General features: G+C 40.7%; 1 protein-coding gene and 1 pseudogene across 2 annotated transcripts; both read left to right on the top strand.

Moving 5' to 3' along the window:
• Nucleotides 1-1,564: 1,564 nt before the first annotated feature.
• Nucleotides 1,565-14,831, top strand: LOC311493233 (uncharacterized protein; the record flags this gene model as incomplete). Its single annotated transcript, XM_084551794.1, has 10 exons — nt 1,565-1,628; nt 1,812-1,953; nt 3,539-3,677; nt 4,823-5,092; nt 10,545-10,692; nt 12,423-12,491; nt 12,676-12,817; nt 13,095-13,233; nt 14,180-14,455; nt 14,546-14,831. 10 exons carry the CDS (start codon nt 1,565-1,567, stop codon nt 14,702-14,704), a joined length of 1,548 nt encoding a protein of 515 aa, XP_084407920.1. The 3' UTR covers nt 14,705-14,831.
• Nucleotides 14,832-16,329: 1,498 nt separating this feature from the next.
• On the top strand, nt 16,330-19,580 carry LOC311493359 (granzyme A-like; annotated as a pseudogene). The gene is made up of 5 exons: nt 16,330-16,393; nt 16,573-16,714; nt 18,313-18,451; nt 18,825-19,094; nt 19,186-19,580. The product of its transcript is annotated as a granzyme A-like (transcript).
• The last annotated feature ends 1,476 nt before the right edge of the window (nt 19,581-21,056 follow it).

The raw sequence follows: 21,056 nt of genomic DNA, 5'->3' as shown, positions 1-21,056 counted from the left end.
ATTTGTATCCCCAGCTGACCTTTTTATTGTTCCTCCTCCAAAACCAATCAGATAGAAGCAAATGTGTAGATGAACTTTTTAACAAGTTTATTGATTCTGTTTATTTGTTTCAAGATCTGTTTTTCATGGCTGATTTAAGTAACACTGCTTCCTCTATCACAAGTTCGAGATTTTGTGGTTGCGATGCAAAACCTCAAAATAAACTGCAATAAAGCTAGAAGCAGAACTATAAAAAGCTTCATGTCTCCGCTTCCTTGTTACATGTGAACTCTTTCAAGATGCATAATTATTTCACATCCTTATAGCATAAAAGTTTTGTCTTTCAGTCCTCTGGTTTCAGTGTGAAAATTTTAAAATTTATTTGGCAGACACTGACAAAGCTTCCTGCATGACACAGGTGCAGTAGCTGCTAACACAGAGAGAACTTTTGAAACTATGACCATGAGCCAAACAAGGCCACGAAACCCACATTCTCACAATGTATGTTAAGAACCCATATACTGGAAACATGTTAAAGGGGAACTACTGTTTTTTACAACCTTATTTCTGACGTAAAATACGGTCATTTACTCACCCATATAACTTTTGTGTAATTCGTATTCCTTTGGGAGATATTTAGATCCGTGTATATCCATATAGTGGGAGTGACTGGGGCACCGAAACGCAGCCTCTAAATAATGCATTATCTGCCACGAAACTCGTTCATTTCACTAATATTTTGTTATTGTACGCTAGTGCTATTCCTTCTTGAGTCTGGAGTTAGCTGTTATCACCTACTAACCTACAGATCCCAGATGATGTCTTTTGACCTGGATGATGTCATCTCTGAGCGCCACATGCACCCACGTTGGTTGGCTTGTTTACTTGTAATTTGCTTAACTTAACACTTAACGCTTAACTTAATTACATTAAAGCATGTGAGCAGTAAGGTCTGGGACAGAATTTTATGTGCTTTCACCAATCAGGCATAACATTCCTAATATAACCACCTTCCTAATATTGTGTAGGTCTCCCTTGTGCCGCCAAAACAGTTGTGACTCATCAGAGAATAGACATGGTCCTTCTGAGGGTGTCCTGTGGTGTCTGGGAACAGAATGTTGTTAGTGGGGGGCCTTTGAGGGGAGGGGCCTCTGTGGATCATCCCACAGATACTTGATCAGTTTGGGATCTAGTGAATTTGGAGGCCAGGTCAACACCTGTTCTTCATGTTTTCTGAATAGTTTTTGTCGTTTCTCTTTCTTGATCATTTAGCTCCCAACCTTGTTCACATAATCAGTATGTTTCACTTTTCTCACAGTTTTCTCGGACATTACCACATTGATAATATCTCACGAATATATATTATAAAATTTCCACTACACAGCTGCTGAATGAAATGGTTATAATTACTGGTAAATGATACCACAGACCCTCGATAATCTTTTAGTAGCCTAGTATTATGCTGACTCATTGTCGATTTTCACTGTGAGACCACATCCTTTGAGCTCAACACATAAAGGTGAAGGTGCACTCTGAGGTGGGTTTCAGTGCCCTCGCCATCATCTGATCAAAGAAGACAGACGAAATGTTCAGCCTGAGAGATTTCAGAGTTTTCGTCCCGTTTGTGTTTCTCCTCATCGTCCAGTCCAGTGAGTAATATTTTTGGTTGTGCACTAATTAACTTAGATAACAGTTTCATGTAACAGTGCAGAGGAACTGCTTGTTACTAATTTCTTTCAGTATGACAGTGCAACTGGTACCGTGCTTCTTTGTGTTGTGCATTTATTGACTCTTCTCTTTTTTGCCTGTTGTAATTTTTATATATATTCTAGGCCATGGTTCTGAGATTATTGAAGGAAAAGAAGTGACACCACACTCGCTGCCTTTCATGGCTCTGCTGCTGCACAATGCATCAATCTGCGGAGGGACACTCATCGATCCAAAATGGGTCCTGACCGCTGCCCACTGCAATGAGTAAGAAGCTAGAGTGTATTTGGAATTATAAGACTTGTGATAATTAACATTTTCTATTTATGTTTACAGAAAACACAGTCTGATTAGAAATCAGAACACGGGGGAAGCGAAGACATCTGAAATGATAGAGAGTTAGTGACTTACAAAATAAAACAGGAAATGCCCTAAATGCAGAAGGAGTTGACCATGACCAGGTGTCGCAGATCTGGATGTGACACTCATTGTGCACAGTGGTGCTTTTAAGAAGAACAACATGCTACATATGTAAAAGAAATACTCCACCCCATGCACTCATAAACAATCCCAGTCACAGACAGAGTAAGACCATAATAATTATTAAATACATTGTGCAAGAATTTAAAATATTCGGTTGGGTTTTATCTTTTAGTGAGGGACGGGATGGCAGTGGGGAAGAAGGTGTTCAGTTTTGTTTTTTTAGGACTTGAGTTCCTTGTTTTTGTTTGTGTTAAGGATGAGGTTATTTGCGGAGAACCACAATGTCAATTTCTGGACCTCATCTCGGTAGGCGGACTCATCCTCGACCTGAGATGAGTCCAGCCAGTGTCGTGTCATGCGCATATTGTATGATGGAGTTGGAGGAATGGATGGGTAAAGAGAATACAATAGTGGACTCAGCACACAGCCCTGTGGGGAACGTGTGCTGAGAGAGATCATGCTTTCTTCAGAATGTATTTGCATGAATACAAATACAGAAATATTTCGTCTGGGCTTTGGCAGAGTTCTAGATGAATCAGGGTTCAGGGATGATGCTTTGCAGACAGACATTTACACTCACCTGTCTGTGTTTTAGGGGTCAGTATTTGTCAGCATTATTTTTTTGTGTAGCCCAGCTCTACTGTAGAGCTTTTGATTCAAGAAAGAACAACAGCTAAACCACTGTGATCTTAAAGTAACCAACCACAAATGTCAGTCACTGCAAGAAAGCACAGAAGCGCCGCAGAGTTCTAGTAAGCTGTGACTTTTTTAAAACTGGTCTTCTCTGTGGTGTTGCTAAGTGAATGCATCATACCACAGCTGACTCATGTTTTTCTGCACACCATTGCAAAACCAGACTGAAAGGAGCGACCCCAGTTGGATGATTCCATGTCCGATGCTCTATGTGCAGAATTGTGCCTGAATAAATTCCTCTAGTTTCATATCAGCCCACATCCATGAAAGTCAGTTTTACATCATAACAGCTCTGCTGGAGCAAAACCTCCAGTCAGTGGGGGGGGGGGAAATGCTGTGCAGGTTTCTATGTGATTCACATCTAATGAGAAAAGTACAAGAAAATGACTCAAGGACTCTGACATAAAATGGAGAAGTGACGACAGAATAAAAAAATAAATAAAAAATAAAGGGTTTATTTCATTAAAAGAAGCAAAAGGGCAAATATGGTGAGAATCTGCAGCTTCCTTCAGGTCTATCCACACCTCCTCAGATGTAGCTGATGCACTGCCACTGAAAGGCCAGTGGAGGTGCAGAGACACATAACTATTTATCATTAATATATGCACTCCTTACCTGTTATCCTACTGTATAACCACAGTATAATCTAACACTGGCTGTGTTTCTGTTGTTCCAGCTTTGAGAAAGTGATACTGGGGGTGCACTCCATCAAAGCAAAGGAAAGGGGCTCTTGGCAGGTCTTAAATGTGAAGAAAAGCTATCCTCATCCCAGCTATGATGAGAAAAGCCGCATCAATGACCTCATGTTGCTCAAGGTAAGTTTACATTACAGTGAATATGACCCTGAGCAAAGATATAATACAGCAATCAGTGCTGGAAAGTGGTTGAAAACGATTGAGAAACATGTTTTGAGCAATTAAATCAATATTTGAGGTATATACTGTTCAAACCATAGACTGTATAAAGATGGGCGGCGGACCTGCTCCTCTAAAGTGAAGCCAAAGCAAGTCGAGCTCCCCCTGGTGGCTGGCTGCAGTATAGCTCATAAGCTCCACCCCCTCCATGTTAGTGGATGGGCTAAACTAAAACACTAAAATACACATCAATGTTTTTTTAAAAAGTTTTTCTCATTGATGATTTCCATCATTTTAGGTAGTTACTATAATATTGCTGGATGTTCGAATGTCAATTTTTTGGATAAGTTTAGTTTTAGTTATTTAGTTATTTGACGCTATAGAAACAGGATGTGACATAATGGCCACTACTAGTCGCCAAGCCAACCGCTCGGTAAAGCGGTCCCATGGGTCGTGAGAGTTGTAAAAAAAATAAAAAATAACTAGATGGTAGCAAGCGATCATAAAGGGGTCCATGCCGTGGCCAAGTCGTCCCCGAGTGGGACACAGAGGCATAAGTCACCAGTAGCGCCCCCTATAGATCATATTGCACGAAATTTAGTGGGCTTGTAAGGAGTCATCCACAGATTATCATTGTCAAATTTCAAGCAGTTTACTGTGGTGGTTTGTGAGATATGAACATGTAGTTGAGGGCATGTCGCAAAACTTGGCATGATTGTGTGCAAGCATATTACCATGACAGCTGATGAGTTCCATAAGGATTGGGTGAATACTTCAAGTGTTACAGGCCTTAAAGTCATATGAAATGTTTTCGCGTCACCTGTAGCTACACAGATTGTGTATGCAAAATTTCATGAAGTTAGCGACTGCACTCCTGGCTCAACGGGGAATAGCACTAGTGTATCATGAAAAAATATTGGTGAAATGAACGGGTTTTGCAGCAGATAATGCGTTATTTAGAGGCTGCATTGCGGTGACCATAAGTAAATGGGCATTTTATGCCAGAAATAAGGTCCAGGTTGTAAAAAATGGTAATTCCCCTCTACGGAACCAAATGTACAGATAGTTTGCATCTATACAGTAAGTAATATTTTTTCTAATTTCAGCTTGAGAAATCAGCGAAGCAAACCAAGACAGTGAAATGTCTCAAGTTGGGTAAGTCCATCAAAGAGCCCGCAGCTGGAAGCAAGTGTCTGGTGGCTGGGTGGGGAAAAACAGAAAACAAGAAGTGGTCTGACGTCTTGATGTCCGTCAACGTGACTGTGATCGACAGAGTGAAGTGCAACTCTCCCGACTATTACAACAACAAGCCTCCCATCACCAAGAGCATGATATGTGCTGGTTCGGATGGTACAAACAGGGCAGATACGTGTCAGGTAAACTTTGCAACCTTTCAGCTCCACACTGCAACTTTAACTGCTGCGAATGCCTGAAAGTGACCATTCATGTCATTGTTCTCACTGTAGGGGGACTCAGGAGGGCCGCTGCTGTGTAACGGAGCGGTGGTTGGAGTCACTTCTTTTGGAGCGAGGTGTGGCTCGTGAGTGTACTCATTTCTCACAGAAGAGCAACACACCTGGATCAAAAAGACGGTGAAGGGGGGTGGGATGTGAGCTCTCTCTGTCTGTGTGTGTATGATTCCACCTGCTGATACTCGTTTTTATTTTATATTTGCATTCGCTTTTTTTTTCTGTAGCTGCTTATATTAGCATCCCCAGTTGACCTTTTTATTTTTCCTCCTCCAAAACCAATCACATAGAAGCAAATGTGTAGATGAACTTTTGACTTTTTAACTAGTCTCAAATGAAATGCAGTTGTTTCTGTGTCCAGTGATTACTTCCAGAGACATTACTGGACACTGAGAAATGTATGCTCCAGCTCACACACAAATTAGTCCTCCTCCTTTGTTTTATCCTCTCTCTTCTTTCTCTCTTGTAATCAGACACTTTTGGTTATGTCAGAATAAAATAACCAGGTAATACTCCCCCATGAGGTTCTTCTTGGTTAATACATGTCCTCAGATCGGCAGCATAAAGCTAATTAGAAATGAAAGACTGCTATTGTTCAGCAAATGTATGACCCATTGTTTCAAAAACTGCTCACACTTTGATGGTAAATCTGTCCATTATAACTGTAAACTGCATGAGAAGAGAAAGTTCAGCATGAGTTTACATCCGCCCTGGTTTCAGTGGCCAACGCTGACTACTTAAACAGCTTATTGATGCTTCTTATTTGTTTCAGGATCTGTTTTTCATGACTGATTTAATTGCACTTTCAGTGGCATTGCTTGCTCTATCACAAGTTGGAGGATTCACATTAAATCCTGTGAAACTATTTTGTGGTTGTGACGCAAAACCTCAAAACAAACTGCAATAAAGCTAGAAGCAGAACTATAAAAAACTTCATGTCTCTGCTTCCTTGTTGAACTCTTTCAAGATGCATAATTATTTCACATCCTTATAGCATAAAAGTTTTGTCTTTCAGTCCTCTGGTTTCAGTGTGAAAATTGAAAACTTTATTTGGCAGACACTGACAAAGCTTCCTGCATGACACAGCTGCAGTAGCTTAGTCAAACAAGGCCACGAAATTCACATTCTCACAGTGTATGTTAAGACCCCATATACTGGAAACATGTTAAAGGGGAACTACTGTTTTACGATCTTACTACGATCTTATTTCTGGCATAAAATACGGTCGTTTACTCACCCATATAACTATTGTGTAATTCGTATTCCTTTGGGAGATATTTAGATCTGCGTATATCCATATAGTGTTGTTGTTAGTTGGGGGCTTTTGAGGGGAGGGGCCTCTGTGGATTATCCCACAGATACTTGATCAGTTTAGGATCTAGTGAAGTTGGAGGCCAGGTCAACACCTTGTGCTGTTCTTCATGTTTTCTGAATTGTTTTTGTCGTTTCTCTTTCTTGATCATTTAGCTCCCGACCTTTTTTACATAATCAGTATGTTTCACTTTTCTCACAGTTTTCTCGGACATTACCACGTTGTTGATATCTCATGTATATATATTATAAAACTTCCACTACACAGCTACTGAATTAAATGGTTATAATTACTGGCGCCACAGACCCTTGATAATCTTTTGGTAGTATTATGCTGACTCATCGATTTTCACTGTGAGACCACATCCTTTGAGCTTAACACGTAAAGGCGATGGTGCACACTGAGGTGGGTTTCAGTGCGCTCGCCATCATCGGATCAAAGAAGACAGACGAAATGTTCAGCCTGAGAGATTTCAGAGTTTTCGTCCCGTTTGTGTTTCTCCTCATCGTCCAGTCCAGTGAGTAATATTTTCAGTTGTGCACTAATTAACTTATATGACAGTTTCATATAACAGTGCAGAGTTACTGCTTGTTACTAATTTCTTTCAGTATGACAGTGCAACCGGTATTGTGCTTCTTTGTGTTGTGCATTTATTGACTCTTTTTTGCCTGTTGTATTTTTTTTTTATATATATTCTAGACCATGGTTCTGAGATTATTGATGGAAAAGAAGTGACGCCACACACACTGCCGTTCATGGCTCTGCTGGAGATCGAGGTACCAGACTGTGGAGGGATACTCATCGATCCAAAATGGGTCCTGACCGCTGCCCACTGTGATGAGTAAGAAGACTTGTGATAATTAACATTTTCTATTTATGTTTATAGAAAACACAGTCTGAGTAGAAATCAGAAAAGCCTTTATTGTCATTGTATGCATGATATAACAGCAAGATACCCAGTGTAACGCGGAACTGGTTAGAGTTGGGCTCAAATGCACAACTCAGAACTTAGGTGGCGCTTACAAAATCTTCACTTTCAAAAGTAGGCGAAGACAAAGCCCAAAAAATAATGAGGAAAAAAAAAATGTAAAAAGCACATTAGAAAAAGACTAGAATGATACTGACACGGGGTACTATGACGAACTGGCAAAAAGAGAAGGAAACACAGAAACTAAATACTAGAGGAACAATGAGGCACAGGTGAGACACATCAGTATTTGTCAGCAGGGTTCTTTGTGGAGCCCAGCTCTACTGTAGAGCCCAACAACAACTAAACCACTGTGATCTCAAAGTAACCAACCGCAAATGTCAGTCACTGCAAGAAAGCACAGAAGCGCCGCAGAGTTCTAGTAAGCTGTGACATTTTCAGAACTGGTCTTCTCTGTTGTCCGGTCGCTAAGTGAATGTATCACAACCACAGCTGACTCATGTTTTTCTGCACACTATTGCAAAGCCAGATTGAAAGGAGCGACCCCAGTTGGATGATTCCATGTCCGATGCTCGATGTGCAGACTTGTGCCTGTATAAATTCCTGTAGTTTCATAAAATAAATACAAAAATAAAGGGTTTATTTCATTAAAACAAGCAAAAGGGCAAATATGGTGAGAATCTGCAGCTTCCTTCAGGTCTATCCACACCTCCTCAGATGTAACTGATGCACTGCCACCTGAAGGCCAGTGGAGGTGCATAGACACATAACTATTTATCATTAATATATGCACTCCTTACCTGTTATCCTACTGTATAACCACAGTATAATCTAACAATGGCTGTGTTTCCGTCCTTTCAGCATTAAGAAAGTGAAGCTGGGGGTGCACTCGATGAAATCAAAGGAAAAGGGCTCCTGGCAGGTCCTAAATGTGAAGAAAAAATATCGTCATCCCGACTATGATGAGAAACGCCACATCAATGACCTCATGTTGCTCAAGGTAAGTTTACATTACAGCAAATATGACCCTGAGCAAAGATATAATAGAGCAATCAGTGCCAGAAAGTGGTTGAAGACGATTGAGAAACACATTTTTTAGCAGTTAAATCAATATTTGCTAATGCTGTTCAGACAGGACAGAAAAAAATACTGTTCAAACCATAGACTGTATAAAGATGGGCGGCGGAGCTGCTCCTTTACAGTGAAGCCAAACCAAGTAGAGCTCCCCCTGGTGGCTGGCTGCAGTATAGGTCATAAGCTTCACCCCCCCATGTTCGTGGATGGGACTAAGGGCAAACTAAAACACTAAAATACACATCAAATACATTTTTTTTTTTTCAAGGAAGATTTCCATCATTTTAGGTAGTTACTATAATATTGATGTGTGTTCAAGTGTCAATTTTTTGGGTAAGTTTAGTTTTAGTTAGTTATTTGATGCTATAGAAACAAGACGTGACATAATGGCGACTACAAGTTGCCAAGTCAACTGCTCCATAAAGCGGTTCTGTGGGACTGTAAGAGTTGTAAAAAAAAAACATAATAATAAGTACAGTGTATAATCCAGCATTTCTTTGTTACTTGTGGAGGTAGAGCAGAGCGCAGTATTTATTAAACGGAAATGCGAGTGAGACAGGAGGAAGTGTGGGCGGGTCACTGATAACTTGTGGTCAGCAACAATGTTTAAATGGGCGGTATGTGTCAAAATAACATTTACATGAAGACCAGGACCAGATTTCTCTGCAGAATATTGCATTCCAACAAGATTATTAATCATCTGTCATCGGTTGGTTTTAATGTTGCGGCTGAAAAATGAAATTCAAATATATATATATATATATATATATATTTTTTTTTTTTTCATGGATGATTTCCATCATTTTAGGTAGTTACTATAATGCTGATAGATGTTCGAGTGTCAATTTTTTGGATAAGTTTAGTTTTAGTTATTTAGTTATTTGATGCTATAGAAACAGGATGTGACATAACGGCAACTACTGGTCGCCAAGCCAACTGCTCCTTAAAGTGGTCCCATGGGTCGTGAGAGTTGTAAAAAAATAAATAAAATAATGACTAGATGATATGATGAAGCGATCATAAAGGGATCCATGCTGTGGCCAAGTCGTCCCCAAGTGGTACGCAGAGGCATAAGTCACCACATTGCACGAAACCTGGTGGCCTTGTAAGGAGTCATCCACAGATCATCACTGTCAAATTTCAAGCAGTTTACTGTGGTGGTTTGTGAGATATAAACATGGAGTCTGTGTAGCGCCCCCTACACCCCAAATTTCACGAAACTTGGCATGATTGTACACAAGCATATTACAGTGATGGCTGCTGTTTGCGCGTCACCTGTAGCGCCCCTTGTAGACATAACGTCACGCAACTTGATGGGCGTCTACACAATATGTTACAGATTGTGTATGCCAAATTTCATGAAGTTAGCTATTGTACTCAGGACTCAACGAGGAATAGCACTAGCGTATCATAACAAAATATTGGTGAAATGAACGAGTTTCGCGGCAGATAATGCATTATTTAGAGGGTGCATTGCAGTGGCCCAGTCACTCCCACTATATGGCTATACACGGATCTAAATATCGTCCGAACGACTCCAAATGACACCAAAGTTATATGGGTGAGTAAACGATCGTATTTTATGCCAGAAATAAGGTCCAGGTTATAAATAATGGTAATTCCCCTTTAACGGACCAAATGTACAGATAGTTTGTATCTATACAGTAAGTAATATTTTTTCAAATTTCAGCTTGACAAATCAGCGAAGCAAACCGAGACAGTGAAATGTCTCAAGTTGGGTAAGTCCATCAAAGAGCCCGCAGCTGGGAGCAAGTGTCTGGTGGCTGGGTGGGGACAAACAGAGAAGATGATGTGGTCTGACGTCTTGATGTCCGTCAACGTGACTGTGATTGACAGAGCGAAGTGCAACTCTCGCAACTTCTACAACAACAAGCCTCGCATCACCGAGAGCATGATATGTGCTGGTTCGGATGGTTCAAACAGTGCAGATACGTGTCAGGTAAACTGTGCAACCTTTCAGCTCCACACTTTAACTGCTGCGAATTCCTTGAAAGTGACCGTTCATGTCATTGTTCTCACCGTAGGGGGACTCAGGAGGGCCGCTGTTGTGTAACGGAGAGCTGGTTGGAGTCACTTCTTTTGGAGAGGGGTGTGGCTTGGTCGACAAACCTGGAGTGTACGCGTTTCTCACAGAAGAGCAACTCACCTGGATCAAAAAGACGATGAAGAGGGGTGGGATGTGAGCTCTCTCTGTCTGTGTGTGTATGATTCCACCTGCTGATTCTCGTTTATTATTTTAGGTTTGCAATCACTAGCTTTTTTTTTCTGTAGCTGCTTATATTAGCATCCCCAGTTAACCTTTTTATTTTTCCTCCTCCAAAACCAATCAGATAGAAGCAAATGTGTAGATGAACTTTTGACTTTTTAACTAGTCTCAAATGAAATGCAGTTGTTTCTGTGTCCAGTGATTACTTCCAGAGACATTACTGGACACTGTGAAATGTATGCTCCAGCACATACACATATTAGTCCTCCTCCTTTGTTTTATCCTCTCTCTTCTTTCTCTCTTGTAATCAGACACTTTTGGTTATGTCAGAATAAAATAACCAGGTAATACTCCCCCATGAGGTTCTTCTTGGTTAATACATGTCCTCAGATCGGCAGCATACAGCTAATTAGAAATGAAAGACTGCTATTGTTCAGTAAATGTATGACCCATTGTTTCAAAAACTGCTCACACTTTGATGGTAAATCTGTCCATTATAACTGTAAACTGCATGAGAAGAGAAAGTTCAGCATGAGTTTACATCCGCCCTGGTTTCAGTGGCCAACGCTGACTACTTAAGCAGCTTATTGATGCTTCTTATTTGTTTCAGGATCTGTTTTTCATGACTGATTTAATTGCACTTTCAGTGGCATTGCTTCCTCTATCACAAGTTGGAGGATTCACGTTAAATCCTGTGAAACAATTTTGTGGTTGTGATGCAAAACCTCAAAACAACCTGCAATAAAGCCAGAAGCAGAACTATAAAAAAAAACTTCATGTCTCCGCTTCCTTGTTGAACTATTTCAAGATGCATAATTATTTCACATCCTTATAGCATAAAAGTTTTGTCTTTCAGTCCTCTGGTTTCAGTGTGAAAATTGAAAACTTTATTTGGCAGACACTGAGAAACCTTCCTGCATGACACAGCTGCAGTAGCTTAGTCAAACAAGGCCACGAAATCCACATTCTCACAGTGTATGTTAAGACCCAAAATACTGGAAACATGTTAAACTGGAACTACTGTTTTACGACCTTACTACGACCTTATTTCTGGCATAAAATACGGTCGTTTACTCACCCATATAACTATTGTGTAATTCGTTTTTGTGCTTTCACCGATCGGGCATAACATTATGACCACCTTCCTAATATTGTGTAGGTCTCCCTTGTGCCTCCAAAACAGTTGTGACTCATCAGAGAATAGACATGGTCTTTCTGAGGGTGTCCTGTGGTGTCTGGGAACAGAATGTTGTTAGTGGGAGGGTGTTGAGGGGAGGGGCCTCTGTGGATCATCCCACAGATACTTGATCAGTTTGGGATCTAGTGAATTTGGAGGCCAGGTCAACACCTTGTGCTGTTCTTCATGTTTTCTGAATTGTTTTTGATGTTTCTCTTTCTTGATCATTTAGCTCCAAACCTTTTTCACATAATCAGTATGTTTCACTCATCTCACAGTTTTCTCTGACTCAGTCATAACATTACCACACTGATGATATCTCATCGCACAGCTGCTGAATTAAATGGTTATAATTACTGGTAAATGATGCCACAGACCCTTGGTAATCTTTTGGTAGTATTATGCTGACTCATCGATTTTCACTGTGAGACCACATCCTTTGAGCTTAACACATAAAGGCGAGGGTGCACACTGAGATGGGAGTCAGTGCCCATGCCATCATCTGATCAAAGAAGACAGACGAAATGTTCAGCCTGAGAGATTTCAGAGTTTTTGTCCCGTTTGTGTTTCTCCTCATCATCCAGTCCAGTGAGTAATATTTTCAGTTGTGCACTAATTAACTTAGATAACAGTATCATGTAACAATGCAGAGTTACTGCTTGTTACTAATTTCTTTCAGTATGGCCATCCGGTACCGTGCTTCTTTGTGTTGTGCATTAATTGACTCTTTTCCTTTTTTGCCTGTTTTATTTTTTTATATTTTATATTCTAGGCCATGGTTCTGAGATTATTGGAGGAAAAGAAGTGAAGCCACACTCACTGCCTTTCATGGCTCTGCTGGAGACCAAGGTACCAGCCTGTGGAGGGATACTCATCGATCCAAAATGGGTCCTGACCGCTGCCCACTGTAATGAGTAAGCAGCTAGAGCGTATTTAGAATTTTAAGACCGGTGATAATTAACATATTCCATTTATGTTTATAGAAAACACAGTCTGATTAGAAATCAGAAAAGCCTTTATTGTCATTGTATGCATGATATAACTGCAAGATATCCAGTGTAACACGGAACTGGTTAGAGGGGGACTCAATGCACGACTTAGAACTCAGGTGGCGGATACAAAGTCTTTACTTCCAAAAGTACCGTATAACTGCACTATAATATAACACTGGCTGTGTTTCAGTCCTTTCAGGGTTGAGAAAGTGATGCTGGGGGTGCACTCCATCAAAGCAAAGGAAAAGGGCTCCCGGCAGGTCCTAAATGTGGAGAAAAGATATCCTCATCCCTGCTATGATAAGACAGACCGCGTCAATGACCTCATGTTGCTCAAGGTAAATTTACATTACAGTGAATATGACCCTGAGCATAGATATAATACAGCAATCAGTGCTGGAAAGTGGTTGAAATGATTGAGAAACACGTTTTGAGCAATTAAGTCAATATTTGCTAACTGTTCAGACAGGACAGAAAAAAAAATACTGTTCAAACCATAGACTGTATAAAGATGGGCGGCGGACCTGCTCCTCTAAAGTGAAGCCAAAGCAAGTAGAGCTCCCTCTGGTGGCTGGCTGCAGTATAGCTCATAAGCTCCACCCCCTCCATGTTAGTGGATGAGACTTGAGAAAAAAATAAAACACTAAAATACACATCAATTAAGTTTTTTTTTTTTCAAGGAAGATTTCCATCATTTTAGGTAGTTACTATAATGTTGATGTGTGTTCGAGTGTCAGTTTTTTTGGATAAGTTTGGTTTTAGTTAGTTATTTGCCGCTATAGAAACAAGACGTGACATAATGGCGACTACAAGTTGCCAAGCCAACCGCTCCACAAAGCGGTTCTGTGGGACTGTAAGAGTTGTAAAAAAAAAAACATAATAATAAGTACAGTGTATAATCAAGCATTTCTTTGTAACTGGTGGAGGTAGAGCAGAGCGCAGTATTAATTAAACGGAAACGCGAGTGAGTCTGGGGGATGTGTGGGCGGGTCATTGATAATGTGTGGTCAGCAACAATGTTTAGATGGGCGGTATGTGTCAAAATAACATGAACATGAAGACCAGGACCAGATTTCTCTGCAGAATATTGCATTGCAACAAGATTACTAATCATCTGTCATCAGTTGGTTTTAATGTTGTGGCTGAAAAATGAAAAATCAGAAATGTATCTGGAAATCAAGAATGGCGCTACATAAGAAAATGTGCATTTTGAACGCCCATCCATCAATCTCTTAAGGAACCAAATGTATAGATAGTTTGCATTAATAATGTTTCAAATTTCAGCTTGACAAACCAGCGACACAAACCAAGACAGTGAAATGTCTCAATTTGGGAAACACCATCAAAGAGCCTGCAGCTGGGAGCAAGTGTCTGGTGGCTGGGTGGGGAAAAACAAAGTACACCTCCAAGGTGATGTCCGACGTCTTGATGTCCGCCAACGTGACTGTGATTGACAGAGTGAAGTGCAACTCTCCCAACTACTACGATTTCGACCCTATCATCACCAAGGGCATGATATGTGCTGGTTCGGATGGTACAAACAGTGCAGATACGTGTCAGGTAAACTTTGCAACCTTTCAGCTCCACACTGCAACTTTAACTGCTGCGAATGCCTGAAAGTGACCGTTCATGTCATTGTTCTCACCGTAGGGGGACTCAGGAGGGCCGCTGTTGTGTAACGGAGCGCTGGTTGGAGTCACTTCTTTTGGAGAGGACTGTGGCTTGGTCGACAAACCTGGAGTGTACGCGTTTATCACAGAAAGGCACCTCGCCTGGATCATCAACACAATGAAGATGGATTCGATGTGAGCTCTCTGTCTGTGTGAATGATTCCACCAGCTGATTTTCATTTATTATTTTAGATTTGCAATCGCTACCTTTTTTCTGTAGCTGCTTATATTAGTATCCCCAGCTGACCTTTTTATTGTTCCTCCTCCAAAACCAATCAGATAGAAGCAAATGTGTAGATGAACTTTTTAACAAGTTTATTGATTCTGTTTATTTGTTTCAAGATCTGTTTTTCATGGCTGATTTAAGTAACACTTCTTCCTCTATCACAAGTTCGAGATTTTGTGGTTGCGATGCCAAACCTCAAAATAAACTGCAATAAAGCTAGAAGCAGAACTATAAAAAGCTTCATGTCTCCGCTTCCTTGTTACATGTGAACTCTTTCAAGATGCATAATTATTTCACATCCTTATAACATAAAAGTTTTGGCTTTCAGTCCTCTGGTTTCAGTGTGAAAATTTTAAAATTTATTTGGCAGACACTGACAAAGCTTCCTGCATGACACAGCTGCAGTAGCTGCTAACACAGAAAGAACTTTTGAAACTATGACCATGAGCCAAACAAGGCCACGAAACCCACATTCTCACAATGTATGTTAAGAACCCATATACTGGAAACATGTTAAAGGGGAACTACTGTTTTTTACAACCTTATTTCTGACGTAAAATACGGTCATTTACTCACCCATATAACTTTTGTGTAATTCGTATTCCTTTGGGAGATATTTAGATCTGCGTATATCCATATAGTGGGAGTGACTGGGGCACCGAAACGCAGCCTCTAAATAACGCATTATCTGCTGCAAAACTCGTTCATTTCACCAATATTTTGTTATTGTACGCAAGTGCTATTCCTTGTTGAGTCTGGAGTTAGCTGTTATCACCTACTAACCTACAGACCCCAGATGATGTCTTTTGACCTGGATGATGTCATCTCTGAGCGCCACATGCACCCACGTTGGTTGGCTTGTTTACTTGTAATTTGCTTAACTTAACACTTAACGCTTAACTTAATTACATTAAAGCATGTGAGCAGTAAGGTCTGGGACAGAATTTTATGTGCTTTCACCAATCAGGCATAACATTCCTAATATAACCACCTTCCTAATATTGTGTAGGTCTCCCTTGTGCCTCCAAAACAGTTGTGACTCATCAGAGAATAGACATGGTCCTTCTGAGGGTGTCCTGTGGTGTCTGGCAACAGAATGTTGTTAGTGGGGGGGCTTTGAGGGGAGGGGCCTCTGTGGATCATCCGACAGATCAGTTTGGGATCTAGTGAATTTGGAGGCCAGGTCAACACCTGTTCTTCATGTTTTCTGAATTGTTTTTGTCGTTTCTCTTTCTTGATCATTTAGTTCCCAACCTTTTTTACATAATCAGTATGTTTCACTTTTCTCACAGTTTTCTCTGACTCAATCATAACATTACCACACTGATGATATCTCATCGCACAGCTGCTGAATTAAATGGTTATAATTACTGGTAAATGATGCCACAGACCCTTGATAATCTTTTGGTAGTATTATGCTGACTCATCAATTTTCACTGTGAGACCACATCCTTTGAGCGCAACACATAAAGGCGAGGGTGCACACTGAGATGGGATTCAGTGCCCTTGCCATCATCTGATCAAAGAAGACAGATGAAATGTTCAGCCTGAGAGATTCCAGAGTTTTCATCCTGTTTGTGTTTCTTCTCATCATCCAGTCCAGTGAGTAATATTTTCGGTTGTGCACTAATTAACTTAGATGACAGTTTCATGTAACAATGCAGAGTCATTGATTGTTACTAATTTCTTTCAGTATGACCATCTGGTACCGTGCTTCTTTGTGTTGTGCATTAATTGACTCTGCTCTTTTTTTGTTTGTTGTAATTTTTTTTATGTTCTAGGCCATGGTTCTGAGATTATTGGAGGAAAAGAAGTGAAGCCACACTCACTGCCTTTCATGGCTCTGCTGCTGCACAATGCATCAATCTGCGGAGGGACACTCATCGATCCAAAATGGGTCCTGACCGCTGCCCACTGCAATGAGTAAGAAGCTAGTGAAGAAGCTAAGCTAGTGTATTTGGAATTATAAGACTTGTGATAATTAACATTTTCTATTTATGTTTACAGAAAACACAGTCTGATTAGAAATCAGAACACGGGGGAAGCGAAGACATCTGAAATGATAGAGAGTTAGTCACTTACAAAATAAAACAGGAAATGCCCTAAATGCAGAAAGAGTTGACCATGACCAGGTGTCGCAGATCTGGATGTGACACTCATTGTGCACAGTGGTGCTTTTAAGAAGAACAACATGCTACATATGTAAAAGAAATACTCCACCCCATGCACTCATAAACAATCCCAGTCACAGACAGAGTAAGACCATAATAATTATTAAATACATTGTGCAAGAATTTAAAATATTCGGTTGGGTTTTATCTTTTAGTGAGGGACGGGATGGCAGTGGGGAAGACGGTGTTCAGTTTTGTTTTTTTAGGACTTGAGTTCCTTGTTTTTGTTTGTGTTAAGGATGAGGTTATTTGCGGAGAACCACAATGTCAATTTCTGGACCTCATCTCGGTAGGCGGACTCATCCTCGACCTGAGATGAGTCCAGTCAGTGTCGTGTCATGCGCATATTGTATGATGGAGTTGGAGGAATGGATGGGTAAAGAGAATACAGTAGTGGACTCAGCACACAGCCCTGTGGGGAATGTGTGCTGAGAGAGATCATGCTTTCTTCAGAATGTATTTGCATGAATACAAATACAGAAATATTTTGTCTGGGCTTTGGCAGAGTTCTAGCTGAATCAGGGCTCAGGGATGATGCTTTGCAGACCGACATTTACACTCACCTGTCTGTGTTTTAGGGGTCAGTATTTGTCAGCATTATTTTTTTGTGTAGCCCAGCTCTACTGTAGAGCTTTTGATTCAAGAAAGAACAACAGCTAAACCACTGTGATCTTAAAGTAACCAACCACAAATGTCAGTCACTGCAAGAAAGCACAGAAGCGCCGCAGAGTTCTAGTAAGCTGTGACTTTTTTAAAACTGGCCTTCTCTGTGGTGTTGCTAAGTGAATGCATCATACCACAGCTGACTCATGTTTTTCGGCACACCATTGCAGAACCAGACTGAAAGGAGCGACCCCACTTGGATGATTCCATGTCCGATGCTTGATGTGCAGAATTGTGCCTGTATAAATTCCTCTAGTTTCATATCAGCCCACACCCCTGAAAGTCAGTTTTACATCATAACAGCTCTGCTGGAGCAAAACCTCCAGTCAGTGGGGGGAAAAATGCTGTGCAGGTTTCTATGTGATTCACATCTAATGAGAAAAGTACAAGAAAATGACTCAAGGACTCTGACATAAAATGGAGAAGTGACGACAGAATAAAAAAATAAAAAAATAAATAAAGGGTTTATTTCATTAAAAGAAGCAAAGGGGCAAATATGGTGAGAATCTGCAGCTTCCTTCAGGTCTATCCACACCTCCTCAGATGTAGCTGATGCACTGCCACTGAAAGGCCAGTGGAGGTGCAGAGACACATAACTATTTATCATTAATATATGCACTCCTTACCTGTTATCCTACTGTATAACCACAGTATAATCTAACACTGGCTGTGTTTCTGTCGTTCCAGCTTTGAGAAAGTGATACTGGGGGTGCACTCCATCAAAGCAAAGGAAACGTGCTCCTGGCAGGTCCTAAATGTGGAGAAAAGCTATCCTCGTCCCAGCTATGATGAGAAAAGCCACATCAATGACCTCATGTTGCTCAAGGTTAGTTTACATTACAGCGAATATGACCCTGAGCAAAGATATAATACAGCAATCAGTGCCAGAAAGTGGTTGAAAATGACTGAGAAACATGTTTTGAAATTTAGTGGGCTTGTAAGGAGTCATCCACAGATTATCATTGTCAAATTTCAAGCAGTTTACTGTGGTGGTTTGTGAGATATGAACATGTAGTCGGGGGTATGTCGCAAAGCTTGGCATGATTGTGTGCAAGCATATTACCATGACAGCTGATGAGTTCCATAAGGATTGGGTGAAATTTCATGAAGTTAGTTACTGCACTCCTGGATCAACGGGGAATAGCACTAGATAGATAGTTTGCGTCTATACAGTAAGTAATATTTTTTTCAAATTTCAGCTTGACAAATCAGCGAAGCAAACCGAGACAGTGAAATGTCTCAAGTTGGGTAAGTCCATCAAAGAGGCCGCAGTTGAGAGCAAGTGTCTGGTGGCTGGGTGGGTAAAAACAGAGAACAAGAACAGGTCTGACGTCTTGATGTCCGTCAACGTGACTGTGATCAACAGAGTGACGTGCAACTCTCCCGACTATTAAAACAACAAGCCTTCCATCACCAACAGCATGATATGTGCTGGTTCGGATGGTACAAACAGTGCAGATACGTGTCAGGTAAACTTTGCAACCTTTCAGCTCCACACTGCAGCTTTAACTGCTGCGAATTCCTTGAAAGTGACCGTTCATGTCATTGATCTCACTGTAGGGGCACTCAGGTGGGCCGCTGCTGTGTAACGGAGCGCTGGTTGGAGTCACTTCTTTTGGAGAAGACTGTGGCTTGCCCAAAAAACCCGGAGTGTACTCATTTCTCACAGAAGAGCAACTCACCTGGATCAAAAAGACGATGAAGAGGGGTGGGATGTGAGCTCTCTCTGTCTGTGTGTGTATGATTCCACCTGCTGATACTCATTTATTATTTTATATTTGCAATCGCTTTTTTTTCTGTAGCTGCTTATATTAGAATCCCCAGCTGACCTTTTTATTTTTCCTCCTCCAAAACCAATCAGATAGAAGCAAATGTGTAGATGAACTTTTGACTTTTTAACTAGTCTCAAATGAAATGCAGTTGTTTCTGTGTCCAGTGATTACTTGCAGAGACATTACTGGACACTGTGAAATGTAAGCTTCAGCACACACATATTAGTCGTCCTTCTTTATTTTATCTTCTCTCTTCTTTCTCTCTTGTAATCAGACACTTTTGGTTTTGTCAGAATAAAATAACCAGGTAATACTCCCCCATGAGGTTCTTCTTGGTTAATACATGTCCTCAGATCGGCAGCATACAGCTAATTAGGAATGAAAGACTGCTATTGTTCAGCAAATGTATGACCCATTGTTTCAAAAACTGCTCACACTTTGATGGTAAATCTGTCCATTATAACTGTAAACTGCATGAGAAGAGAAAGTTCAGCATGAGTTTACATCCGCCCTGGTTTCAGTGGCCGACGCTGACTACTTCAACAGCTTATTGATGCTTCTTATTTGTTTCAGGATCTGTTTTTCATGACTGGTTTAATTGCACTTTCAGTGGCATTGCTTCCTCTATCACAAGTTTGAGGATTCACATTAAAACCTGTGAAACAATTTTGTGGTTGTGATGCAAAACCTCATAACAAACTGCAATAAAGCTAGAAGCAGAACTGTAAAAAACTTCATGTCTCTACTTCCTTGTTACATGTGAACTCTTTCAAGATGCATAATTATTTCACATCCTTATAGCATAAAAGTTTTGTCTTTCAGTCCTCTGGTTTCAGTGTAAAAATTGAAAACTGGCAAACCTTCCTGCATGACACAGCTGCAGTAGCTTAGTCAAACAAGGCCACGAAATCCACTTCTCACAGTGTATGTTAAGACCCCATATACTGGAAACATGTTAAAGGGGAACTACTGTTTTACGACCTTACTACGACCTTATTTCTGGCATAAAATACGGTCGTTTACTCACCCATATAACTATTGTGTAATTCGTATTCCTTTGGGAGATATTTAGATCTACGTATATCCATGTAGTGGGAGTGAATGGGGCACCGAAACGCAGCCTCTAAATAACGCATTATCTGCTGCAAAACTCGTTCATTTCACCAATATTTTGTTATTGTACGCTAGTGCTATTCCCTGTTGAGTCTGGATTTAGCTGTTATCACCTACTAACCTACAGACCCCAGATGATGTCTTTTGACCTGGATGATGTCATCTCTGAGCATCACATGCACCCGCATCGGTTGCCTTGTTTACTTGTAATTTGCTTAATTTAACACTTAACTTAATTATATTAAAGCATGTAAGCAGTAAGGTCTGGGACAGAAGTTTATGTGCTTTCACCCATCGGGCATAACATTATGACCACCTTCCTAATATTGTTTAGGTCTCCCTTGTGCCTCCAAAACAGTTGTGACTCATCAGAGGATAGACATGGTCCTTCTGAGGGTGTCCTGTTGTATCTGGCAACAGAATGTTGTTAGTGGGGGGCCTTTGAGGGGAGGGGCCTCTGTGGATCATCCCACAGATACTTGATCAGTTTGGGATCTAGTGAAGTTGGAGGCCAGGTCAACACCTGTTCTTCATGTTTTCTGAATA

The sequence above is a fragment of the Chelon labrosus genome (assembly GCF_963514085.1).
Source record: "Chelon labrosus genome assembly, chromosome: 9".
NCBI classification, from domain to species: domain Eukaryota; kingdom Metazoa; phylum Chordata; class Actinopteri; order Mugiliformes; family Mugilidae; genus Chelon; species Chelon labrosus.
The sequence above is the reverse complement of the archived record's forward strand: the minus strand, read 5'-3'. Positions and strand labels throughout refer to the sequence as shown.